At 51.2% G+C, this 26,400-nt stretch overlaps 2 protein-coding genes across 3 annotated transcripts; one reads left to right on the forward strand and one right to left on the reverse strand.

Annotated features, from left to right (window-relative positions):
• Positions 1-116: 116 nt before the first annotated feature.
• Positions 117-9,246, forward strand: ADPRM (ADP-ribose/CDP-alcohol diphosphatase, manganese dependent). Of its 2 annotated transcripts, XR_004360326.1 has the most exons (5): positions 117-710; positions 1,205-1,321; positions 1,648-2,019; positions 2,644-2,651; positions 9,235-9,246. XR_004360326.1 is itself a non-coding variant. In XM_032706920.1 (3 exons), the coding sequence occupies exons 1-3, from the start codon at positions 158-160 to the stop codon at positions 1,932-1,934; spliced, it is 957 nt and encodes a 318-aa protein (XP_032562811.1). In that variant the 5' UTR covers positions 117-157; the 3' UTR covers positions 1,935-2,290. The 2 variants fall into 2 exon arrangements, 1 of the variants encoding a protein (XP_032562811.1); XM_032706920.1 differs by lacking the exons at positions 2,644-2,651; positions 9,235-9,246 and having other exon boundaries at positions 1,648-2,290.
• Positions 2,822-9,109, reverse strand: TMEM220 (transmembrane protein 220). The gene is made up of 6 exons (XM_032706922.1): positions 8,976-9,109; positions 8,809-8,838; positions 7,925-7,985; positions 5,429-5,552; positions 4,572-4,631; positions 2,822-3,501 (listed from the first exon to the last, which is right to left on the reverse strand). Exons 1-6 carry the CDS (start codon positions 9,045-9,047, stop codon positions 3,369-3,371), a joined length of 480 nt encoding a protein of 159 aa, XP_032562813.1. The 5' UTR covers positions 9,048-9,109; the 3' UTR covers positions 2,822-3,368.
• Positions 9,247-26,400: the final 17,154 nt, after the last annotated feature.

Genomic DNA, 26,400 nt, shown 5'->3' on the forward strand with positions numbered 1-26,400 from the left:
GGCGCGGGCAGCCCCGCCTGGACCCGCCCGGCCAGGCCCGGCAGCGGCCCCAGCGCGACCCGGCCCCGCCGCACGGCCCCGCCGAGCCGCCACAGCGCCATGAACCCCGCCATTCCGCGCCGCCCGCCCCGCCCCTTCCGCCCCGCCTGCGGCCGCCATGGAGGCGGTGCCGCGCGTCGCCTTCGGGGTCATCGCCGACATCCAGTTCGCGGACGCGGACGATGGGCACGACTTCGGCGGCAGCCGGCGGCGCTACTACCGGCACAGCCTGCGCCTGCTGCGGGACGCGGTGCGGGCCTGGGCCGCCGAGAGCCCGCCGATCGACTTCGTGCTGCAGCTGGGCGACAGCATCGACGGGCTGAACGCCCGGCGCGGCGAGGCCGAGGGCGCCCTGCGGCAGGTGCTGGAGGCCCTGGGGCGGCTGCCGGTGCCGGTGCACCACGCGTGGGGCAACCACGAGTTCTACAACTTCAGCCGGGCCCGGCTGGCGCAGAGCGGGCTGTGCAGCCGCCCCGCGGGGGGCGCGGCCGGGCCCCCGGACGGGCTGTGCCAGGCCTATCACTGCAGCCCGGCCGCGCGGCTCCGCCTCGTCGTGCTCGACGCCTACGACCTGAGCGTCCTGGGCAGGGACCCGGACAGCCCCCGCTACGAGGAGTCCCTGCGGCTGCTGCGGGAGAAAAACACCAACGAGGACCTCAACAGCCCCGCAGGTACACCTGGCACGGCAGGAGCGCGGGCAGAGCAGCTCCCGGGGCTGGCAGCGGGGCTCGGGCGGGTGCCCCAGGGCTGCCAACCTCCTCCTCCTCCCTGCGGTCAGTGCGGCCCTAGGCGGGCACGGGAGATGCTCCCCCTTACCCGTGGGAAGGGTCTGTGTTGTGCTCTGTGCCCCACAGTATCAGAACACGGGTAGCTGTTGGTGAAGGGGCTGTTGCAGAGCATCGACTTGTGCCCACCGCATCCCATGCTGGGGGAGACACCCAAGAGCGGAAACGCTGTGCATGCAGTGTGACCAAACCCCCTGAAAACACTAACAAAACACTTCTCGTTTGTCCAAGGACGCTGGAGTTTTGATCCAAGGAAAGCAAAAAAAAAAATCCCGCAAGTTATGAGAGTAAACCATCTATTGTAAGCAGATTTACATAAGGCAAATAGAGGAGCTGTGGGAGGTGTATGCACCTGTGCCTAACCTTCTTCTTCATTGTAGGGCTCAAAGAACCTCAGTTTGTAGCATTTAATGGAGGATTTAGCCAAGCCCAGCTGAACTGGTTCGATGAAGTCCTCAAGTTCTCTGATGAAAACCAAGAAAAAGTTGTAGTTATGGGTAGGTGAATATGGGGGATATATCATACAATCACAGAATTGTTTAGGTTGGAAGGGCCCTTAAAGATCATCTAGTTTCAACTCCTATATTTGAGGGGGGTATATATTCCCGGGGATATATACCGGGAACAGCTGGTGTATGTGAGTTGAGGAAAACATGTAGCAGCTTTGTAGCTCCCTTGAGATACAGATGTAACCTGTGAAGGAGCAGGACGGACTATGTCCATACTGGGGGGAGCTTTCTGCACATGGTTGGCTGAGCTTCACAGCAATGAGACAGACTTTGTTACAGTTTAACTCTCCTGTTTTTTTCCTTCTCAACTGCAGGTCACCTGCCCATTCACCCCGATGCTTCAGACAGGGTGTGCCTGGCCTGGAATTACGAAGCTGCCCTGTCTGTCATCCACTCCCACCGGTGCGTGGTCTGTGTCCTCGCGGGGCACCTGCACGATGGGGGATATTGCCTGGACTCCCATGGAGTTCATCACCTGACCTTGGAGGGGGTGATTGAAACGCCCCCGGAAAGCAACGCTTTTGGGACTATTTATGTCTACGAAGATAAAATGATACTAAAGGGAAGGGGCAGAATTGCAGACAGAGTTATGCAATTCTGAAATGCCAAGTAAATACAGATTGCTCTTCAGGAAGGACTCGGGATAAAAACGTAGGGGATTCAGCTTACTGTTTGCTTGTAGAAAGGTGCATGGCTGATCCTTATTGCTTTAGCTCAGGATACAGGATTTTAGAAATTACCTTTCTGTAAGGAAACAGACCTGATTTCTTTGTGGAAAATAGAGAAGGCCAGTAATTGAAATGTTGAATGCAGAATGTTGACTTGAAATACCTAATCCAGACTGGATTTGTTACTGTGAAAAGATGCAAACCATATTATGAATATTTTCAAAAAACCACCCACTGTTATTTTCTCGGTGAGCATTAAAGCATGCAGAGTTGTACCTGCCCAGCCGCATTTCAACGTATTTATTTTCTGTGAACATCATAAGGCAGTAATGTCTCATGTCTGGCAGAATACACCCACCCTGTAGCCTAATGCAGCTTTCCAACATTGCTTTAAAAGACTAAAGTAATCCCCAGAAAAGGCTAAGCCTAAAGAGAAGGGAAACCATCTGTGCTACAGCAGGGAATGGTGCAGATACACCAGCAGGGACCTGTGTGTGCACAGCTGTGACCTCCTGCTGCAGTGCTGAGGGAAGGAGCCCTGACACGGGTCTAAAGGTGTTGTTGTGCTGCACCTGGACCTATGCTGGCTCTGTCCCACCCAGCTCATATGTCCAGTGTATCCACCTGTGCTTCCTTCTCCAGGATGAGCAGTGGGACATGCTTACTGCTGCTGGGCTGCTGCTTGGGTCCTGCTTTCCAGGAAAAAGCCAGTGAGCAGCAGAGCTGTGACAGTGCCAGCAGAGTTGTGATGGTGCCCACATCTGCTGGTGGCAGGCTCAAGTACCCATCTCCCGAAAAATAAACTATATGGAGACTTTTGTTGAGTTTTCTTTAGAAAAATAGTGTTTATTACTCTGCAAAACTAGTGATTTTCAGTTAATAGCAAAAATAATTTTTCAAATATATTCTATATATCATTTTAGCACAGGAATGGAAATACAGACTGCTCAATTCCCAGTTAGTCTCAAATGGATTATCCAGGCAGGTATTTGGAAGTTCTATGGCTGTAAATAGTCATATATTGAAACAGTGTTTGCTTTACTTGTCCCTTATGTTACAGAACAGTAGATTTCCCAAAGTACGAGGTGGTTAGAGAGTGATCCAGGGATGCCAGGATATATACCATTAGAACACATTAGATCAACAGTGCTTTGAAAATGTAGGAAGCAGTCAGTTGAACAACAGTTTCCACAGAAAAATTCCCCATTCAGATTTGACAGTGTTCCTCAACTTTTTACCACAACTCAAATGGTACTGCTAGAAGTAGCCAGGCATTCTTGTATCCTATCAAACTGACACTAATCTTTCATTAATCACCAAAAGCAAAGGCAAGTACAATCAGAATGTTTAGAATTTCTCCCACCCAGTTAAATCACTGTTTTGCAGTGCTCTGGCCAAGCTGCTCGCAGCTCTTTGTTCACGTAAATGTACAGCCATGAAGCAAAGGGGAAGAGGGCGACCACGACTGCAGCGGCCAAGCAAACTCCTCCCAGAGGATTCCTATAAAGGAACAAGTGCAACAGAGCTACATCAAATCAGAATTGTTAAGGTTGAAAAAGACCTCCAAGATCATCAAGTCCAACCTTGTACCACATACCACCACGCCCACTAAACCCTATCGTGAAGTGCCAGTCATTTTTTGAACACTTCCAGGAATGATGACTCTACCACCTGGGCCGCCCCATCCAATGCCTGACTACTCTTCCAGAGAAGGAATTTTTCCTAATATGCAACCTGAACTTCCTCTGGTGCAACTTGAAGTCATTTCCTCTTGTCCTGTCCCTTGTTCCCTGAGAGCAGAGTCCGAATCTCCCCCGGCTCCCCACTCCTGTCAGGGAGTTGCAAAGAGCAAGAAAGTCCCCCCTGAGCCTCCCTTTCCCTAGGCTGAGCCCCCCCAGCTCCCTCAGCTCCTCTTTGTGCTCCAGACCCTTCCCCAGCTCTGTTCCCTTCTCTGGACACACTCCAGCCCCTCAGTGTCTTGTCTGAGGGGCCCAGAACTGCCCTCAGGATTGGAGGTGCCTCAGCAGTGCCAGCACAGGGACAGGCACTGCCCTGGTCCTGCTGCCACACTATGGCTGGTACAAGCCAGGATGTCTTTGGCCTTTGTGGCCACTGCTACAACTGCTATGGAACATTCACATCTGCCTGTAGCTGGAAAGACAGCAGGGAGCCTTTAGCCACTTTAATGTGGCTCCTGTGGATGCATCAGCAGAATCCTTTACTGGAGAGGCACCATGTGCCAGCAGAAAATAGTTTTCTGACAACTCAGGCTACAAAACCAAGTTGGAATAAAAAAAAGCATCTTATACAAAGAGAAAGTGTCCCCATTATGGCAGGGGAGCAGAAAAAAATGTTTCATGTAGCCTTACATTTCCTCCCACCCTGACTTCTATCTGTGTGAGATCCTCCAGACTGTAGCACCAGCTGCTACTGCTTGGGCATCTGAAAGGTTCAGAGGGTGACATGAAACAGAAAAACAAGCTACCAAAATCAACTATGTGTTTTCAAGGACCTAGTCACTAGGTGTGAACATAGGAATGGATTTAAAAAAAGGAGAAAATAAAACTTACTTTGCTGAACTGCGGCAAAGACTCATCCATATCGTAATAATTACCAGACCAAACAACTCTCTGAAAAGCCAAATGAAAAATAAATCAGAAAATAATACAAGCAGATGTCTGTGTTCAGAGAATACAAATTTTACCTCCAAAACAAGTGGAGTAGCAGCTGCTCCTTTGGAGAAGTTCAATATATTTTACTAGCATTATAATTATAAAGGTATTTACAAGGAGTAACTTTGCATCACAAATCTACAGACATGACCTGGCTAAACAGCTGCAGAAATTCCTGCCTCCACTTTTTACTCCACTGCTAGACTTAAGTTCCACAGCACATTTCTCTAATTAACACAGTGCAAACAGCAACCCAGTTTTCTAGACCATGAACAGCTGCCAGGGCTTCACCTCAATACAGTACAAGCACCTACTTTAGGCAACACCCAAATGTCAGGTGAGAAATCCTCCCTCCTCCTCAATCTCTGGCAGTTTGGGGGACTCAGCAGCCCATGCCAGATAAACATGCATATGGTATCACCTCAAGAGTTTTTGTAACGTTAATTACCATTCCTGCAGCTCCAGCAAGAGAGCGCAAAGCTGTTTCACTGTTCTTGTGTTCTGGACTTTGAAAGCCAGAACTGCCCCCAGATAAATCTACCTGCCACAATCAGGCAAGCAATGACTGTTCACTCTCCCTGAGTCCAAGGAATCACTGGTTTAGAGCATTATGGTCCCTTCTCTTTGATCTGATTCCTCTGGACCAACAGCAGTCACTGCAACAGCCCAGCAAATAAAGTTTTGGAAGGTGACACCAGGAGGAGATGGCCTGGTGAGCTGGATTTGGGCAGGGGCAAAGAAAACCCACTGTTTACCTGCCTTCCTCTTCGTGAAAAATGTTTCCTTGAGCATAAGCAAACAAAGAGCAAGCCAAGGCAATGGTTCCAACCACACAGCCAGCAGAATGAAAGTCACACAGGGTCCTCCAAACACCATTATCTGAGGAAAAGAATACACTGTCAGCAACTACCATGAAGCATGAAGTAAACCTATAAATCTAAAAGCAATTGAGTCGCTAAAAAAAGGTGCCTTCAACACACACACCTTAGGCAGGAAGATGTCATTATTGCCAGTATCTTTATGACCAGGGAGATCTGCTAAAAAGTGCTGTGAAAAATAAATACTACTGGGCCTAGGAATGCAACTTCTCAGCATCAGAACCTCAGTGAAAACTTTCCTGCTCTCTGCAGCAAACACAACAGGCTGCAGCATTCAATGTGCATGGAAAAAAAAAATCACAAGGTTTATCGCAAATGGAAGTTCTCCTGAGCAGGAGGAACAGCCTTTCTGGAGCTCACAGCCAAAACCAGGTGCTCAGCACGACCCCAGGGGCTCAAGGGAGCCCAGGAGAGGCCTAGCCCCTAGGCAGCCACCACTGTGGGGAGCATCTGACTTCACACTCCCTGAGGAGACTCTGCCTCAGGTGTTACCTGATGAGGATGAGCAACACTGATGACATCTCTGCCTGGGGACTGATGTTTTTAAACAGATAAATAGAGATGATGAGAAATATCTGAATGGCCCACAGGTTCTTGTGGTTTTCCACGTCCCTTTCCAGGGGCTCCTGAGGGGGACGTAAGAAATGACACTGACAGTTCTCCCTGATCTCAGCAATGTCAACAGCAAAAAAACTAAAGTTAAGAGCAGGTTTTCTGGGGCATTGACCCCTCTGGGCAAGCATTAAAGGTGATGAGCTGCCAAGACCCAAGAGCTCAGAGTGACCCAACGCTGTAATCAATTCCCCATTTGACTGAACTTACTGCAGCTCAGCACAGGCAGAATCTGGGTCTTCCACAGACCTGAATGGCAAATATCCCTTGATGTATTTACATAAATCTCCAGTTATAAAATAGTTGTGTCATGACAATCTTTATTTTCTACAGATCTTGGCACGGGTAAAACTCTACTTGAAAGCTTAACATGCAGATTCTCTTGACAAGCCAAATGCCATTATGTTGAAGCTACACCTATCACACATAATAAACCTCCCCTGAAATGTTCAAAACCACAAGCAAACCAACCCTCAGGGATTTTGCTTTATGGATGCTTCCACTTTATATGCCTAAGGTAGCGAATGCCTGCAATGGTGTCATTTGTGACAACAGCATGCACTCCTGAAGGTTTTCTTTATTGGTGTTAAATGCGATTTTAGTCTATTCAAAACAAGTATTCATCCAGAACAGATACAGTCACTTTGTGTATATAAAATGGCCTTATTCTGAAATTATTTCTACTGAATGAAAATACAAAAAAAATTAACTACGTTCTGGAGTCCAGAAACAAATCTGGCCATAGAATCATAGAATCAACTGGGTTGGAAAAGAACTCAGAGATCATTAATTCCAACTCTTGATCCAACACCGCCATGGTGGTGGCACTGATGCCACATCCAGTCTCATCTTAAACACCTCTAGGGACGGTGACTCCACCACCTCCCTGGGCAGCCCATTCCAAGGTCTGATTACTCTCTTTGTAAAATTTTCTTCCTAATGTCCAACCTAAACTTCCCCTGGCACAGCTTAAGATGGTGCCCTCTTGTCCTACTGCTGGTTGCCTGGGAGAAGAGATTGACGCCCACTTGGCTACAACCTCCTGTCAGGGAGTTGTAGAGAGTGAGGAGGTCTCCCCTGAGCCTCCTCTTCTCCAAGCTAAACAATCCCAGCTCCCTCAGCTGCTCCTCACAGGACTTGTGCTCCACACCCTTCCCCAGCCTCATTGCTCTTCTCTGGACCTGCTCCAGCACCTCAATATCCTTCCTGATCTGACTGATTCTCTGATCATGTGAAGTGGCATTAGCCCCTGTAGCATCCACCCTCGGAAATGCAGCCTTTGAACATTGCCATTGCTCCCTGCGTGCTCTGTGGGGCAGTTGCAATACCTGACACTGAACAAGACTTTTAGTGCTTTCACAGGACTGTGCAGAGCTCAGCTGCTCTTGCATGAGGTAGATAAGCAAAACCACAGATTTATAACAAGGAAATAAAGTGAATTAGTGTGCTAAGGTCGATACCAGAGACAGGTTCAGAGCAAGCTCCCAGGCTTCTGAATTGGGGTGCAAAGGCAAGCCATCCCAGCAGCGGACTTTTCTGCAGGGCTCCTCTCTTCACCTGCAGCACATCTAGCCACCAGCACTAAACCAATGACCAGCTTTTGTAGAAGCGGGTCCCATAACCTTTTGCCTTCAAAAGATAGTAGGACATGTTCCCACATGGCCTGATTTTAATCTGTGGATCAATAAAAAACAAACAAACAAACAACCATCTTGGGGCAAAATCTGAACAGAGACTCTGTTTTGCACCCCAGTATCATACCTGTTATTGAAGGGTTGATGCTGACGAGCAGTGTCAGGGCAGCTGGCACTAAGTACACAACCTGTTAATGACATATAAGTATACTCTGTAGCAAAACTGAGCAAGGTCAGGAAGCAGAAGTGCCTGCCCACAGCAATACTTCTCCCCTTCACAGCAGTTTGTCAGAGGCACAGAGCAACTCCCAGTGCCTCTCCCTCGGGCACTGTGAGTGCTCCTCTTCATCGTCACCACCCAAAATCTCGGGCCATCAGCTGAGTGCCAGCCTTGTTCCTTAGCTCCTGAGTTACCAAATGCTGGCTGCCTGATCAGTCACTGCAGGGCCCCTTCCCTCAATCTTGATATCCCAGGAAAAGCTCTGACAGGGTCCCCCCACCCTGTGTGGGGGGCTTTGCCCACCCTTCGGTGCCGCTGTCAGCGGGGCTCCACCGCCGGAGACACGCAGGGGTAGCTCCTGCCCACCCAACAGCTCCTGTCACACACAGAGACGGTGCCCCTCGCCCCCAGCCCGGCGCACTGGGCCGGGGCCACGGGCCGCTCCTGTGCCCGACACAGGGCGGGCAGAGCAGGGGGTCTGTCCCCATTGCCCTCCAGGCCGAGCTGAGCGGCGGGAGCGTCCCGGGGCTGACTCAAGGCGAGTGCAGGGCGATGGGTCACGGGGCCGGCTCGGAGCGCTCCGCACGGGGAACCGATGCTGTGTAGGGCGAGGTGCAGATCTGGGGTGAAATATGGCAGATCCTGGAAGCATGGCCTGATTCCAGCCGTCGCTGCAGTAGAGAAATCGTCTTCCCGGCGCCAGCTCGCTCTCCAGCTGGAAGCCGTGAGCGGGTTTCCTGCGGCGACCCCAGCTCAGGGGCAGAGGAAGGGGAAGGGCGGCCCAAACTCACCGTCCACAGCCCCGCGTCGGGGTCGTTCACCTGCGGCGGGAGGAGCGCGCTGAGCCCCCGCCGCCGGCCCGGCCGGGGCCGCGCCCCGCGGGAGGGACGGGGGAGACGGAGGGGACCGGAGGGGCCGGGATCGGAGCCGCCCCCAGCCCGGGCGACCCCGGCCTCACCTGCACGGCGGCCGCCAGCCCAAAGAAGGCGGCCATGAGGAGGTTGCAGAGCCGCCACAGCCGCGCCGCCATGGCCGGAGCGGGGACGGGGGGGGGCAAGGCCAGAGGGGCGGATCCGCCCTGCCCGCCGGCAGCGATCCCGATCCTGGCCCCGGCCCCAGCCACGATCCCGGCCCCGATCCTTGCCCCGATCCCGGTCCCGGTCCCCGTCCGCGCTGCAGCCCGACAGCAGCGCGCCCGCCTGGGCCGGACCGGTCAGCACGTCTGTACTGTGAGGGTGGGGAGGCACTGGCACAGGGTACCCGGAGAAACTGTGGCTGCCGCATCCCTGGAAGTGTCCAAGTCCCGGTCTAGTGTCCAACCCTGGTCTAGTGGAAGGTGTCCCTGCCTATGGTAGCGGCATGGAACGACATGAGCTTTAAGGTCTCCTCCAACACAAGCCAGTCTGTGATTTATCACTCCTGATTTTTATTGGGGATTGGAAAATGCTTGCACTCAAACTCGAGCCAAGTCCAGAGCCGCGTGGCGCTGGGTACACTGTGCATATCCCAGGAACTATAGAAAATCCAGGGCTCTCCTGCCCCTCACTGCTTGCACTGCTGACTATAAACACATAAACAGCTTCACACCGGCAGAGGGCAGGGTTACATTGGCAGTGACTCTGAACTGAAATGTCGCGAGAAGGCTCGGGCAGCAGATTCTCCTTTAGCAAAAGCATCTTCTCCCAGGGAAAGACCCAGCGAGGGCTCAGCTTGTCCCGGTGTCATCCGGGACACCTGCCGCTAGCAATAGGTCCCAGTGCTTGTTGACATGGCACCTGCCCCCGGCAACGGGTCCCAGGGAGCCACCACGCAGGCAGGAACAGGCAGAGTGTCCCTGGGGGCACAGGCCTGCCTCAGCCCTGGGCACCCAGCTGCCCTCAGGGTGTCTGTCTCCAGGCCCCACTTTGCTCTCGTGTCTCCTCAGGATGTCCCGAAGAGCCCCAAGTTCAGACACCCCTGCGTGCCCCCGGGACACCCCTTTCCTGTCCCCGCACTGCAGAGCCCGGCCTCTGCGCCCTTCAGTCGCATTAAATGCATAACATTCGCTCAAGCCTAACAGAAACTGTGGCTTTTGTCACCTCTTCTCTTTTTCCCACCGACCAGCCAGAGCTTTTCCCCACTCAACAGCTCTTCCAGCGCTGGGCCGCTCAGGACCCCTGCCAAGGCCTTCGCCGCACCCCAGGCCCCTGCGCGGCACCCCGAGCTGCCCTGGGGGTGGCTGAGTGGCCCTGCCAGGCTGGCAGAGTCCTGGGGGGGCTTAGGGCTGAAGGGGGGAGGATGGCACCCAGGGGGATCCAGCTCGGAGGGCCAGGCTCCTCAGCATGCCGGGAGCTGTTGTCTTCTGGCACAGCCCAGCTGAGCGGCCACACTGGTCCATCTGAGGGGCCAGGAGCTGTAGTCCTGCTGCTCTTGCCTCAGGTCTGTGTCTCTTCTACAAAATCAGACCAAAGAAGCCCCCAGAAGCCCAAGGGGCCCTGGAACAGCCCCTCTCTGACAGCCCCAGAGGTGCCCTGGAGCCGCTGCCCAGTGCGACCTCGCTCAGGCACCTTCAGAGCCCTGCTCTGCCCTGGGGGGCTGCTGTGGGCTCCCACGCTGCCTGGGGACAGCCAATGGGGACAACTGGGAGTTCAGGAAAGACGTGGGGAAGGCTATCTTGGCAAAGAGTCCCCCCACTTTGAATTTCCATCCCATCCTCTCAGGACTTGTTCATTTTCCCTTCCAGGTCCTCCAGGCCTAGAGCCCTCCTCAGACCCACAAGTCCTCTCTGAACCCTCTCTTGTGCTGGGGCTGCCTCAGCCTGGGCCACTTGCCCCCTCAGCACCGTAATGCACCTTTGGATGTGCTCCAGAGGCCACGGTTTGTCCCCTGGTCCCTGCAGAAGCCCTCCATCCCCCTCCTCGCACCCTTCCTTGGAGCCTTCCGAGCCCTCTCTTGGCCCTCGATGGACACAAAAGCCCACAGTTTGCTCTTCCTGCAGCCATGAGGGGCTTCTTGGCCTCAGTCCCACCATAGGACTCCTCCACCTGCCCTGGAGCTGTCTTCAGGGCAGATCATACAATCGCAGGACCATTTAGGTTGGAAAAGACCTGCAAGATCATCGAGTCCAAGCTTGCACCCATCCCCACCTCGTCCACTAGAGCAGAGCACTGAGTGAGTACCACGTCCAGTCTTGTCTTGGATACCTCCGGGGATGGGGATTCCACCACCACTCCGGGCAGCCCTTTCCAATGCCTGACAACCATTTCCACCAAGAAAATCTTCCTCATGATCACACGCAAAGCACCCCAGGCCCCCCAGCAGAAAGCACCCTGCCAGGACTTTCCATGCCACAAGTGTAAAAGAAAACCACAGAGAAGTAAGAGTTGTCTTTGTAAATGATTGCCGCTGTTACAGCTCCACTGAGCAGGCTGTATATTCATAATAATTATGTTATTCTGTACGTTAAACAACGTCTGGCAGCTGCAGGCAGAACTGTAGGCCATGTTCACTATAACTAAATTCCTCCCTACATTTACATTGATTGACATTCCCTTCCTGAAGCCCAGAAAAATTAAACCACTCTATGGGCCATTCACTTTAGAGTTGGACTCGATGATCCTTGTGGGTCCTTTCCAACTCAGAATATTCTGTGATTCTGTGATTGTACAGGCACACTTAGGAGTACAACTTTCCTCCTATTCACAAGCAGTCCAGGAAGGGACTACAAATGATTAAAGGAAAGCTGGAGAACTGCACTCCACATTGTTCTCTTCCCAAACCCAGCTTGAAACTTTGATTAGCAACAGCAACAGTCCAAATATCCCTGCAATTTCCCAGTAGGTCCCTGTGGGGCTGCACTCCCCAGCTGAGGCACCATGAACTACACACCCCTGGTTTGGGTTTTTTAAGGAGGAGGACCTCACTGGAGAGCATGCAGCAATATTTGTCTTTCTGATGCAACCCCCGTCTCCAGTCCCTTCCCCTCACCTCAGAAGGAATAGAGCTCTAGTAATGAATCACCTTCATGCCTTGTTTTCCGGTCTGGGATAGGCTCTTGATTGTATTATTTTCTAAGGGAGGAGAGGTTACTTTTGGCTAGAAAATGGAAATGTCAAGGGTTAAAAAGCAACAGTGGTGTTAAAAAGAGTAAGAAGAATGTAAGAGACAGCGTGTGTTTCACTAGGGTAATTTATACGACAGGAAAATAAAAGCGGACAAGCTTTTCAGGCACAACAGCTCTTCTGCTTGCGAGAAACAAAATTTTTTCCAACCATACCAGCTGATCTTCAAAAAGAAAACTGATCTATGATGAACTCTGACTCTTGAATTCGTCTGGTCACAAGCTATTGTGCAAAGATGCACAGCCCACCTGGTTTCTGTCACAGCTGGACTGCTGCTTGCCACCTCATGGGCTGCATGTCAGGAGAGGAGAGACCGGCTGGGAAAAACTGGTGGAGACTGAGAGGGAGGCAGAGAAACAGCTAGACAGATACATCCAGGGCTCTGTGTGGAGTGGGACAAGGCTCTGCTGAGGGGATCAGGGGGCTGGGCTGGCAGAAAGCAGCTTCCTTGGGCACTTGGGAGGGATGGTGTGGAGGGTTTGGCAACCCTGTGAGTGAGCAAAGTTCAGTGACACAAGAGCAAGAAAGGGCAAAAGGCCCCTCTGTTGCTCCTGAGGGTACGGTGGGAAGGAGGGGCTTGCTTTACTAACTGTGGCGTCTGAATCTGCCTCGGTCTTTGCTGCTCTAATTCAAAAGCAATCGAGCTGTAGCGTGCCTTAGAAATAAAAAGGTCTTTCAGTGTTTGGTGTGCTTATTGCAAAGAAAAGGTCGAGGCTGTTCACTTTAAAGCTTTACCAACTATCCCGAGCACTTCGTATAACCATCCTGCTCCAGGGACAGAGACTGCCGGCAGTGTCCCCAGCAATACTGCCTTCTCCCATGAGAGGGAGGCCAAGCACCTTTAATACCCCTGAGTAGAACTTGAGCTCCTTGTTCCTCAGTATTACGCAAAACATTCCCCTCCTTATGCCTCTGGATCTGCTACTTACCCCACAGTAGTCTAAGCTTATCTCCAGCAACTCTGCCTGTAAAGGCTGCAGGGATGGACCCAGCAGCCAAGCTGTGATATCCAGACCCAGGCCGTTTCCCAAGATCCTGTACCACAGATGTTACTGAAACACTGCCATGGTCATCTATCCAAGTGACCCATTCCATAAGGGCCCTCATCCTTGTGCCACAAATGATAGATTGGTTTAGATTGGCTCAAAACTGCTGAAAAGACTCTGGGTGAGCAGGTGAAGGGTTTGGGAGCTTTGGTGTGTTCCTGACCCCCAAACCCAGACTACAATTCCAATATGGACATCTGGGAATAAATACATGGTCATAGGTGATAGTGTCAAAAGAGCTCTGGGTTTAGTTGCCCTAACTGGTGGGTCAGGTGCCAGGAGCAGGAAAGGGTGGAGCCCACCTTACTGAGAAAGGGAGCAACCCCATGTTTCCTGATTGACCATCTTCAGGGGACATGTCTGAAGTGTTCAATAGATTGACCTTCCTCTTGTCCTTATTAAAATCCCATATTAACAACCTTCTTACTACCTCATTATTTTTATAGACTTCACCTAAACTCATGGTTTATGATTGGTTATGCTTTGCCAGCTTCTTTCTTTAGTCCTAATTTAAAGTCCTTCTCAATTCCCAGAAAAGTTCTGCTACAACTCATTATACAGGGCACTTTTATGCACCTAGAACGCAAGGGGATGGACAACAGCCTTCGTGAACTCATCAGGAACAAATGCTGACAAACCACTCTCACATTCTGATGTGGCAAAATTTTTTAGGCATAAAGTGAAACATAATATATTGACTTTAGGAAGGCTTTTAACACTGGCTGTTCTGATCCCTTCTTAAGAAGATATAAGGGCACAGTGAGTACAAAACTGGTGAGATCATTGTACCTCAAATGGTATTTATCAGTGTTTGTCAAAGTGGAAGGACACAGTGAAGGGATTTTTGCAGGGGTCCATTCTGATGCCATGTCTTTTTAGTTACTTCAGTTAACAACCTGGATGATTAATCCATGAGTGCCTTATTAAACCTGCTAATTACTTCAGGCTGTGGAGGACAGCAAAGACAACAGGATTCAGCACTAGATGGAGAAACAGGCTACAACCTACAGGGCGACATTCAACAGGTACAACTTCAATCATTCCTTTTATGAGCAGGTTCAAGTGAGGGAACTGGGTGGATGCAGTTTTCCAAACAAACAAACAAACAAACAAACAAACAAAAGAGTCCAAGGTGTAAGAGAGGGCAATGGAAAAAAAGGCAAAGCCCACCTGGAGCATGTGAGCTGTGGCCTCCAAGGCAAGCTGGAGTAATATGCCTAGCTAGGGATGCTGTACTTCAAAAAATGCAGATGGACAGAAAAAAAACATCAAAGGAGGTCAGTGAAGATGCTGAGAGGCAAAGAAAATGTGAAGAAAGACTGAAAGAAATAAGTAGATGTAGTGTGTAGGAGAGAAAGCAGAGGCAAGGAGGTGAAGGGAAACATTGCAGTTCATTGCACATCATCAAATGCCTAAGGGATGACTTTGAAGAAGGCCATGGCCACAGCGCACAGGGCAGGATATACAGGATTTCAGATCAAACAAAAGCCCCTGAAGTTAGACTTTCAGATAATGTTAGGACAGAAGTGTGCCAGAACAGATTGTTGGGGAATGGCACAATCTCCACCACTGGAAGTTTTTAAGGAAAGGTTTCACAAACATATCAGAACAGGTATTGTTGATCCTCCCAGATCCTCCAGGTATTACAGTGGGGGGAAAGTATGATTTTGTAAGCAATCCACATGCAGGTGGCGCAAAGAAGAGGTGGAAGCCAGCTGTCAGCTTGTGCCAGTGTTTGCCAGCAGGCACTGGGTTTCTGTATCACAGCCCGCAAGAAGCCAACCTTGGACATGCACTCAGGGTTAACACAGAAGAGAAGGCTTACGGAAGAGAAAGGAAAGATGTGAAAACTGGGGGGGGGAGGTGTCTTTTGTGTCAGCACCTGGACTGCACCCCCCTCCCCAGAGGTTTAAATCTCAGCATGTAAGGCCAGGTTGCTGATAAGAACAAGCAGATTAATCAGCATCAGATGGCTTTGGAGCACTTTGAAAAAAAGAAATAGAAGAAGCCTGAGGGCGCAGGGCTTGTATGCATATATAGAAACTACTCTTCACTCTTTTCCCTGGGAGCTGTTTTTAGTCAAAGCTTTTACTTTGGTTCCCACATAGGCTGTGTTACATTTGTGTTGCTGCTCTGTCTTGCCCTATCCTGGGGCTGTGAGCCAGACCTGACCTGGGGACTTAACTTCAGCTCTGCTACACTGCAGTAGACCTGTTTGGAGTCCAGACTGAGCCTGGTCACTGGTGCCGTGGGACTACCCTGCTCCCCTGGCTCAGGTCTGGCCTCTGGCTGTGGAGACCACTGCCCATCCACCAAATTATGCTCCTCTCCTGTGTCCCTTCCTATGCAGAGCAGCCACCCATGGTGCTCCCCAGTGTTGTGTAGGTGAAGGTGTAGGGTCAGGATCCCGCTTTGTGCCAGGCAGGGAGATGTCTCGTAGAGGAATGTGGAGGAGGGCATAAGGGCACATCTTCACCTGGATGTGTGTGCTGTGTGCCCTGGGATCTGCGGTCTTTGTTACAGGCTCTGTCAGGTGGTGGCACTGATGATTACCACCTGTGGTGCCCACACAAAACCACAGTCAGGAAGGGCTGTTCCTGTGGGAAGCTCTGGATATAAGTGTATCCCATTCCTCTCTAACCAAAGCAGTGGAGGGGACAGACTGGAAGCAGCTTTGGAAAAGTTAGCAATGTCCCCTGAGAGGGCAGAGGCTAGGGTGGAACAGTGTAGGGCAGCAGCCTAAATTCAAACCCAGATCTTGGCCTGTGTGAGCAGGGTGATGGTGTTCCCCAAAGAAAAGGAAAGCTGCATCCCTGACAGGGAGGGAAGTGATTTTGCTGGACTAGCAGGAGCTGGGAGCAGAAACAGGGAGATGGTCAGGGCCAGCTCTGACCTCCTCTGCTTCCTGACAAAGGTGAGCTTAGCAGAAAGTGAGCTGGGTTTTGGCAGAAGGCTGAGCTCCTTCTGTGCCCCAGAGACTACTCCAGCTTGTCTCCCTGACCCCACACACAGCTGAGCAGGGAAACTAGAAGAGTCTAGCATGGGAGAAGATGTTTTCCCAAGTTCAAAGAATATGAGGAAATAAAAATCTTGGTGAGATAAATCAATATGAGCTGCGCTGGGGGAGGAAGAAAGAAAAACGAAGGCTGGGGGAGGGGCAGCTCCTCCTCCCCCATCGCACTAGCACAAAGGGTGATGGCTGGCAGCTCCTGGAGGCACTTCCAGTGCGTGTTCAAGGCTTGAGGAGTTTCCTGTATTATCACCTCCATGGAGGCCTGGGCAGTGGAGGAGCAGGGAAAAAGGCCTCACGCTTCTGTCCAACACTTGGACATCCATCTCTTTCCTCAGCAGATCTCCATTCATAAAGGGGGGTCAGCATCATTTTTGTTACAAAAATGAAGACACAGGGACTCCTGTAAGTGAAGGGACTCGCCCATGTCATGCAGAGCTGGAGGGAGCCCACGGCTCTGGGGAAACCATTCCACTGCTCTAATTCCCAGCATGTGCTGTCCCCACGACTAGGACTGTACGTTTGCTGGAGTTAAGAGGACTGGTCAGAAACCATGTGGTGGAATGAACAGCAGTGAAAAGAAGGGGGAGGCTGATGGTGGCAGGAAGGGGGATGATGCCCGGAGTGTCATGAAAAGCACGGGATGAGTCGTGCCTTGCGGTCTCGGGGGAGTCAGGAGAAGTTTTCAAGTGGGAGAATCCCCAACCCTGGAGAGAAGACGAGAAATACGACAGAGCTGCTCGGGCCGACCGCTGGCCCCCCAGGGGCCTCTCCGAGTCCGGGGCCGGGGGCCAGAAGCGCACATGTCCGGGCACCCCCGGCCCAGGGGGTGCGGGCCCGGCGGTGCGGGGTCCCCGCAGAGGCTGCAGGCGGTGCCCCCCGGGCCGGGCGAGCGGGAGCGCAGCGGGGCCGGCCCGAGCGAGCCCGGGGGTGCCCCAGCACCGCCCCCGCCCCGCCGCAGCGGTGCCGCAGGCGCGGGGCCCCGGCGGGGAGGGGTTTGCGGCCCCAGCCGGGGGCGGACGGGCGGCGGGGCCGTGTGTCCTGCCCTGCCGGGGAGGTCCCTGCGCAGCGCCGCCGCCGCCGCTCCCGCTCCGCGCACAATGGCGACTCCCAGCCCCAGCGGCGGCTCCGGCGGGAGCGGGCCCGGGCCGGGAGCCGCCGGCAGCGGCGGCAGCAGCAGCAGCAGCATGCAGGGTAAGCACCGCCGGCCGGGGCAGCGCTGGGCCGGGCCGGGCCGGGGACGCCGTGGGGCTCGCCCTGCTCGGGCCGCGCGGAGCCCCTGGGGCTGCCGCCCGCGCCCCCCGCGCCGGGCCGCGGCTCTGGGGCGGCGCTGCCCGCAGGGAGCCCCGGCTCAGCCCTGGCCCCGCTCCGGCCCGGCCCCGCTCCGGCCCGGGTGCGCCCGGCGGGAGGAAGCGCGGCCCTGGCCCTGCCCGCCGGGGCCTGCCCCGAGCTCGGCCCCGCCGCGGCACAAAGGCCGGGCGGGACGCGGCTCCGGCCTCTCCCGGCCGAGCTCGGTCCTGCGGCCGCTCCGGGTGCCCTGCGCGGGCCGCGGCAGCAGCAGCAGCGTCCAAGGGCCGTGCCCGCCGAGCCGCGCGGAGCGGCCGGGCCGGGGCTGCGGCGGGACGGCTCTGCCCGGCCATCGCGGGCGCCCCGGCCCTCGCCTCCGGAGTGTGCTCTCCTCAAGACCGATGTTTAAGTAAAATCAGCTCAGCGTGAACTTGCGGTTCAGTTTTGTTCCCTTCGGATGGAAATTTACAGTGCTGCAGCAGGGTCATGTTGGTTCCCATCGGCACTTGTTGATGGTTGAGCAGCCTTGCAAAAACGGTGGATATTTATTTTTTAGAAAGGTCTCGGCAAACACCTTTTGAGTTTTTCCTTTAAAGTTGGATCACTGGAAAATACTCTCTGCTTGAGCAGCATTTTAGTTCTTGTTAGGCTGAAGTGACATGGTGCTGGTTTGTTTTTTTTTTCAAATTAAATACAGCAATGGTAATACTAAAAAGCTGTTTGACCTGTTTTGGGAACAGGAAGAAGGAAGGGTTGCTCTCTTTGTGACAGAGGTGCAGGTACTGTCAGCAAATAGTGTTTGTCACAGTTGTTTGCTGTAGTCCACGTTCTGTTCTCTCTAGGATGGTCTGCACTGAAACTGATGGGGACTTGTTTGGGCAGAGAACTGATGGTTAAACTGAAGAGTTTGGTATATGTGGAATAAAAAGGTGAATTTTGGCTGTTTGTAGCTTCCCCTGTGCGAAGGATTGGGCCTTGTCAAGGTAGTACTATCCACCTTTCAAAAAACAGAATCCCAGACCTTGTGAATTAAATGCACGTGTTAAAAACTTGACCATGATGTACCAAAGCTGTTGTGACTAAACAAGAACTAGCCTTGTTGCAGGGTAGTTAAAACCCTCCTTGTTGCCCCTTGTGTTTCCACCTGACCCATTTTTCTTATTTGAGTCGTTCCTCTGAATTCCCTGTGTCTCCAGGGCTGAGGGTTGGATTTCCACCGTGATCTCAGAACCTGTGATGCCCCGTGAGCTTGTGGTGGTGTATCATCTGCACCCTCTCTCCAGGTGGAGGAAGGGCAGTTGGTTCTCTTGTATCTGGTTTAAGTGGCTGTTTAAATAATGACTCAGGACAACGGGCCAGCGTGATGGTATCCAAGTGAAGGCCAGTGTTGGAGTGGTTTTTCCTAAGGCAACAGATGAGTGTTTAGGTGCCTAGGAGGACTGGAGTGTAGGATCCTGGGAGCGCTCTGGAGCAGCAGGTTGCTGTGATGGTGATGGTTCTTGGAACCTGCAAGAAACTCCGTCCCAGGAGGACAGAGATCCCTCTGTTGCCATGCCATCTGTGGTCTGTGGGTGGGATAGGAAGGCACTGGACATCCTGCAGGTGGTCTGCAGGCTGCTGGGGCAGGTCTGGCTGCCCTCTGAGGTACTCTGTGGCCTTGCCCACAGCACACGTCCCTGCTGATGCCAAGGCAAGCTGACCTGAACAAAGTGAAGCCCCCAAAAGTGTCGAGTGTTCCGCAGTTGGGATGCCCAGTGTGTGCTTGTAGTGGGGCTGGGCAGGCATGGGAGCCTGGGAGGTGCAGGAATGCGTTGCTGGGTGGGGAGAAGAGTAGGTAGGACTGCGTCAGTGTCGATTTAATTGGCTTAAACAGCATGGCAAGGTGGAGCAGGGAAGTCATTAAGCTGGAAACAAGTAATTATATTTAAAAAAAAAGTTTTGCTCAGTTAATTTTCAGCCAGAAACACTCCGACCTGGCTTGTGCAACTGGTGCTGCGAGGGGTGATGGGAGCGGGAGAGAGTGGGACAGCTCCCACACCAAGGGGCTGTGGCAGTGCTCCTCTGGACAGCAATCTGTTGTATTTGGAGAGCCTGCCCACAGGACATGTGCTTGGGCAAGCTGAACTTAGGTGAGAGACCCTCACAGGGAGTTCGGTTTTGCTGTGAGGGCTGGCAGTTTCACAAGGGGGATCTGCTATCAGGGTGTTTGGCAGGGGCTGGGGCTGGGGGATAGTTGGAGGGTGGTGGTACAGGGGAGAAGTCTTCATGGAAATTGAGGCCCATCACATTGATGTCTGGGGCTAGGGCAGTGGATCCAGAAGGTCTCTACAGGCCACCTTGTTTTGTTTTTAATTTGATATCCTACAGCATTTTTGATGCACACAGACTCAAGTCCTCCATGTGGAGGTGACCATATGGAGATGAGGGGATGCTGTGCTGTCCTCGTGCTGGGCTCACAGTGCAGCCATGGTCCTCAGACCCTCATGATCAAGCAAGGGGTTGCTTCAGGTCTTCTTGCCCTTAGTGTTCTGTGTGCCCCGGCTTCATGCTCATGTCTTCTCTTGTCAGCCTGCATTTGCCGCCGTGCCAAAGGACCTGGAGCTTTGTTTCTTCCCAAAGGGTCTGCCGGCCAGTGCAGTTCATGGTGCTGTGTTCAAGGCACAACTAAGAGACAAAGGAGAGCTGGAATTCTAAGTGTTAAAATAGATCCTAATCCATAATTTTTTAATGTTTATTGCATGCACACTGGAGTCTGTCTGGATGCCGGTGACTGCTGGTGCAAAGAGTTGTTGTCCGTCTTACTTGCGTAATGTTGAAGCTTGGGAACAGTTCCAAATATTTAGTGTCTTGGATGTTTTGGGGAGAAAACAGATTCTGTGGGAAATGGGATACCATGCTTTGACAGTGATTTAAGGAAAAAACAACACTCAAACTGTAATTGGCGCAAGTTTGTGTTTCTCTCATTGCCAAAATTAGTAATAGTCTTTACTGCTCACATTATGAAAAAAATGATCATTTGAAGAATGATGGTATGAAATCTAAAAATGTAATTAATTTCAAGGCATAGGGAGAATTTTGATTCTAATTACAACCTTTGGAGTCACTCATCCTAACTTCAGTGCCAAACAGGAGTTGTTACGGACTCAACTTCTACATTGGGCATTGGGGAAGACTAGAGGCAACTGGGACTTCTCCAGATCCTTGCTGCATGGTATGCTCTGGTGTCTCTCAAAAACCAAGCAGAACTACTGTATGTGTACTTCTCAGAGTGTACATGATTGCTCAGTTGTGTTGGGTGGGAATTCCTGACCCGTTCAGCTGGAATTCAGGATTCTAAGTTCCCTTCACATGTGTCTGTGATCCTGTCTGTTCCCTCCTTGATGTCTTTGCCCTCTGTACCTGGCTTCAGCCATAACCTTTCTGTTTTTAGCAAAAATCAGAGAAGATCTTTCTCTGGTGAGAGAGTCCTCTGTGGATATGAGGGAAGCAGCCTGGGCAGGGAGGTTTCCAAGAGGTGCATGAGGAGATGAACTAGATTCCCTGTCTCACCCTTGGGTGCCATTCAGAACATCAGTGACTTACTGGAGTTGGGTGATCAGTTTCTGCCTGTTTACGAGGAAGCTCTGCCCTCTACCTTTCTCTTCCTGATGGAAAAGAGCTGCTGGGAGGCTTTTTAAGGCTTGGGAGTTGTTCGTGTTTGGCGGGTGACGGGACTGGTGAGCACTGCGATGGACTTTGTCAGTCTCCCAGTCAGGTGGGTTTGGTGTGGGTGTGTAACCGTGCCAGTGGGGCGGTTATGGCTCCTGCAGCAGTGCTGGGGGAAGCAGAATATTTCTTGAAACCATTTGTGGGCATCATTATGACTAGAGTGATCCTTGGTATAGGAATTCACTAAGAGATACCATGATTCCTGTGGCCTCCTCTGCTGTAGCGCTGCTTTGGTGAGTGCATTGAGTGACTGGAGCAGCTCCCCTCCCCACTGCAGAAGGTGGACCCAGGTCTGGCAGGAGGAGAGAAGTGAGGTATTGGATCTGCTGGGATACAGAGTGGGCACTGTCAAAAGGTTGGCTGGGGGACTTGCCTCTCTGAGCAGAGGGGCACCGTGGGTGGAGAAAGTGAGAGGAGTCAGCAATGTAAACATGGCAGTTTGCTTAGGGAACCTCAGAGGGGAATTTGAGGAGGAAGGAGTGAGTGGGAAGGTGCAGGAGTTGTGAAGGAGCAGCAGATTAGGTATGAAGCAGCGTGTGGATGGCCAGGTAAAATGAAATGTATGATGTAGATATGAAAACAAGGAAGACGGAAAAGAACAAGGTAAGAAAAGAGGGGACTGGAGGGAAGAATTAACCCCTGCCCTCAGTAGGTAGTAAAATAAGCATTATCTGTCTCTGTGTATTAATTACCTGTTCTTATGCTAATATAGGCCAAGTGAGTTGTGTCTTCAGCAGATTGGAACTGATTGAATAAAATCAGAGGGTGCCTGCACTTCCTCTTGCCCTCAGTGGAATTATCAAACCCGTATGTGTTAGCAGACAGCACTGGTGCAGGCTGACACTGGCAGATTGTTGGGTGTGTGTCTACTTGGACACGTTTGCATTTGTTATGGAAGATAAAGATAGTTGTGTGGTGAGCAAACCAATGTATTTCAGTTCATTTTTGCCCCCAGTTTATTCCTTTATGGATCCTGTGGCTATGTCTGCTTTGTGTTTGAGTCTTGGTGGCATGTGAGCATATGTTTGGCATTTTGGCTTTCTATTTTGGTTTAATTGTAATCAACTGATATTCTTATCTGTCTGTTTTCCTGCTAAAGGGGCAGCCCAAAAGTACTAGTTAGTCTCCTCAGACCTGGGAGGCCTTTTCAGTTACTTTATGCTGATTTGAGGAAGCCAAGAGGCGTGGAAGTCAGACTGTTGCTCATCAAAGTGAGAGTCATCCTGCAAGAGAAAGATGACTTTTGGGAGGAAGCAAAAAAAACGTCAAAATGTGTACTTTCTAAAATTGATGTTGTTGAGGAGTCCCCCAAATTAAATTCATGTGTATGCAGTGAAGCATTGCTTACAGGAATCTCATGTGACCACATCAAGCTCTGCATGTATCAAACACACATAAACACCTTGTTAGTGTTGTATAGCTGGAATGTACGTGATCACTGTTTCGAAGTCAGGTGTCTTCTGTTGGATTTAGGTTTGATAAGATTTTATGTGAAACTAAAAGTGAGGGTCTGCTTCCCAATGGAGGAAGAGCTGTTCTAGCCTGTGGAGACTGGAAAGGAAAACTGCATGAGGGGAAGAGGTTTGTGTAGTGCTCTACCCCATGGGGTAGGAACCTACAGGAAATATCCATCCAGGCTTCACTGAAGTGATGTTTAAAGAAATTAAAATCTCTGAATGGATGTGATGCTTCTGGCATCCTCTCACAAAGGCTAGAGTGCACTGATCTGGACCAGCTTTGGAAGGGTGCTGGTGATGTTCCCAGCTCTCCTGTACCTTATTTAAAATGGGCTGCATTGTATTCAAATACCTCCTTAGATGTGGATGTGAGTGTTGCCCTTGCCTTGCCTTGTTGCACATGCTGAGACAGCAGCATCCACTCAAGGAGATGGGGATTGCTGTGCTGCAACAGCAGGCAGAGGAGAACTTGCCTGATTTTGGGGCTGAACCTTTTCATTGTTGTTCAGGAGGTGTCACCTTGGGGTATGGCTTTTTCATGGATATTCTAGTCAGGATGGATTATTATTATTGTACAGTCTGTCTGCTGGCTTTGAAGAGATGAAAAAATGTTTTGGGGATTCCTGTGTTGATTCTGGTAATTTATGGTTGTTGGGCTGTAACATCTCTTCTGCAATGAGAAATTGAGTCCCTCTAAGGACACCACTTTAAAAAAATTTGTGTCTTTAAGTCAGTTGGGCCAGTAGTTATTAATTTTTTAAGCTGTTTTTATATAGGTTTGGTCGGCTTCTGTTTTTTGGTTCTCCCTGCGCAGTTCCACTGCTGCTCCCTTGTCCAATGCCCTCAGTAATGTGAATCTTGCACAGTGTTATTCCAGGCTGCTGGCATTCCCTGAAACGGCTTTTGTCTGTCTTCTGGGTACTCAGGTTTCTTTTCACGTTGAGGACTTGTTTGATTGCAGAAGGGATGTGTGAGCCGTGGTTAAATGATAGTGCAGTGCCCGTTGAGCAGGGAAAAAGGTCTTCCTTTCAAAAAGGTGTGTTGCTATAGCTAGATTAGTTACTGTGTACTAGTTACTCATGGTAAATCCTTGGTGAGAGACACTTCACCTGTGTTTCTTTGACTCAGCTCGTGGATAACTTGGATACTGTGCCTGTGCTGGGCTAAGAGTGGAATAGCTATTACATGTTTCTTATTCTTCCATCTGCACGTGCCCCTCTGGTGACACTAGCTCTTGTGTTTGGAGGATGTCTGAACGGGAGTGTGAGGCTCACCCCTCACAGCTGGCGCTCACTTGGGTGTTCAGGGGCTTTTAAAATATTGAAATATTTGATTTTCAAAATCAATGAGAAGGAAAGTGCTCTGAGTTATCCTGAAGGTTATGTCATTGTCCATAAAGCATGAAATTGCAGGGAGAGTGGGTTTCATCTCATACTCTGGGATGGCAGGAAGGATTTATGAAGCCTTGGAGCCCTCTTTGGTTTTCGCTTGTGGTTCTTCTGATTGTCTGAACAAGACAAAGTAATTTTTGCTGTGACTCTGCATGCTGTTTTCTACCCCCACCCCACCTCCTTGTACTACTGCTGAGTTGTTGGACAAGTTATCTCTGTTACAGGTCTCTTGCTGAGGTTTGCTAGGTGAACTTACATGAACTGTGTACAAGATGCTTGGAAAACTGCCATTGCAGGTGATACCATGTGTGGTGTGGCAGTCTCTCGAAGGGGTGGTGCTGTGCTACCAGATTTAAACTGACTGCAAGTGCTGGTACAGATGTACCTTTTACATACATTTAACATATTTTTAACATAGGCAGCACTCTGTTCACCTTGAAGGCATCTCCCTTCTTGGGGCCATGTTTGTCCCCTGGCCCCGTGAGCAGTCCCAGCTCAGGACCTGCCTTTCCCTTGTAGGGGCACAGCTCCCTGAGCTGCAGAGCGGGAAGGGGGGCAGGATGATGCTGCTGGGGGTGGCAGGAAGGAGGAAACCCACCTTCTTGGAGGCAGGTGGAGAACATGGTGACTTGGCTCTATCACTTTTCAAACCGTGCCAGTGTGGCATAGGGGTGTATGCTTATCCTAAATCCTGTGCCTGCTAAGCTGATCTAAGCCCGAGTCAGTTGGTCCCCTTGCAGGCTCCCTTGGGTGCTGACACTGTGTCAGCCAGCCCTCATAGCTGGCGTTGCTGGCAGGGCAGAGGTGTGCGCTGCCCGGGACAGCCTGATGCTTCTGACTCACTGAGGAGCTGCTGTGCCGCTGCCAAAATAATCTGTGCAGCCTCCCCAGATGCTGTTTTCAATCTTTTGTGTGGGGATGGGCTTGAGTAGTTCATCTGGCTTCTGGTTTTTTGTTTGGTTTTTGGGGTTTTTTTGTGTGTATTTTTGCCTATCAGGGATGAAGCAGATTTCCCCGGTTGCATTGGGCTGAGAAGCTGTGAGTGCAAGAAGCAGCTCTCTGGTGTACGTTGACCTTTACAGGTAGAAGAGCACCCTATTGGGGCTCATTAGCTTCCTTTTTGCCTTTAATCCCAGTGTTTTTACCTCTTGGGAACTGTGCCTTAGTGAGTTGGTCTTTTTCCCAAGACCCTTCCTGAAGTCGAAGGGAGATTTACAGTGGGAGAGACTTGAACTTTCTGTGATTTAATATGGTAAACCCAGAGCACCCAGAGGACAGCAGGGAAGTGTTATAAGCCAAAGGATGTGAAAGAAGACTGATAAACTCTGGCAGCCAAATACATTTAGAAATTATGATAAGGGAGGCAGGGAGAATTGAAAACTTGCTCTGCCTCAGCAGTTGAGCTGCCTCAGCCACAGCAGTAAAACTTTGTGTCAGCCTTAGCATTCAGGAGTCATCATTCTGAACAGGCTGTGGCACTGACTTTGGTTCTAAACTTTCTGTTTCACTTTATTTTAGATTAGGTTCATCTGGTTCTTATGGGCATCTGCAATCTTACTGGGATTTATTTTGTTTTAGGGGAAGCTTTAGATCTTGAAGATCTCCATGATGTGCGTTTTTTGGTCTGCTTAGGTGGATGTTTCTTCAAAATTAGTCCTGCAGGTGCAACATGTCTGTGCCTCCTTATGATTAGGTGGAAAGGTGCAACTGCAATTTTTATCAGATGCCACAGGTTTGCTTAAGTTCCTGTGCATGGTCTGTGACTATTTCAGAGATCAGACTCGGCAAACACAGGTCCCACTGGAGCTCTCTGTGACCCTGCTTGAGTGCCTGCTCCACACCTGCACAGATCCCACACGGAGCCTGTGAGATATTGTTGGCCTGGATTTGCATCAGGAACATCATGTGATGCTGCAGAGCATCTTCCAAAATGTGTTACCTTGACTCCTCAGGCTGTAGCCCTCTGTGGCTGGATCTCTTCTAATTGCTGTTAGTGAGGAAGTACAACATGGTATTGCCAAGCATCCTGCTCCCTGTCTCCCTCCCGGCTCTCCTCTCAGGTGAGCTGAGCTGGCTCTCCTCTCAGGTGAGCTGAGCTGCTGTGCCCATGGAGAGTGCAGTGACGGTGCTTAGCAGGGTACAGCCCATTAACTTCTGCATGAGCATCAAGGGAGAAGTGAGTATATGTGTTGCACAAGTTGTGTATTTATTAGCTGCTAAATTGATTTCCTCTTGTGCAAATCGAAGCCTCTGTGTTTGCCCTTTACTGGAGGCGGGGCCAGCCCTCCAGGAAGCAGACAGCTCTGCTGGTCCTGGAGCAAACTAAGAGTCCAAGCGCCAGGAATTAGTCTGTGTTTTGAATAATTTATTTGATCTTTCTGAGG

This window comes from Chiroxiphia lanceolata, chromosome 19 (genome assembly GCF_009829145.1).
Source record: "Chiroxiphia lanceolata isolate bChiLan1 chromosome 19, bChiLan1.pri, whole genome shotgun sequence".
Classification (NCBI taxonomy): domain Eukaryota; kingdom Metazoa; phylum Chordata; class Aves; order Passeriformes; family Pipridae; genus Chiroxiphia; species Chiroxiphia lanceolata.

Bases quoted from the DNA above. Each gene is read 5' to 3' on its own strand.
- ADPRM (XM_032706920.1), top strand. From the start codon at position 158: ATGGAGGCGGTGCCGCGCGTCGCCTTCGGGGTCATCGCCGACATCCAG. The intron at 711-1,204 runs GTACACCTGGCA...TCTTCATTGTAG, and splicing joins GGACCTCAACAGCCCCGCAG to GGCTCAAAGAACCTCAGTTT. The intron at 1,322-1,647 runs GTAGGTGAATAT...TCTCAACTGCAG, and splicing joins AGAAAAAGTTGTAGTTATGG to GTCACCTGCCCATTCACCCC.
- TMEM220 (XM_032706922.1), bottom strand. From the start codon at position 9,047: ATGGCGGCGCGGCTGTGGCGGCTCTGCAACCTCCTCATGGCCGCCTTC. The intron at 8,839-8,975 runs GTGAGGCCGGGG...CTCCCGCCGCAG, and splicing joins GGCTGGCGGCCGCCGTGCAG to GTGAACGACCCCGACGCGGG. The intron at 7,986-8,808 runs GTGAGTTTGGGC...TGTCATTAACAG, and splicing joins CCGACGCGGGGCTGTGGACG to GTTGTGTACTTAGTGCCAGC.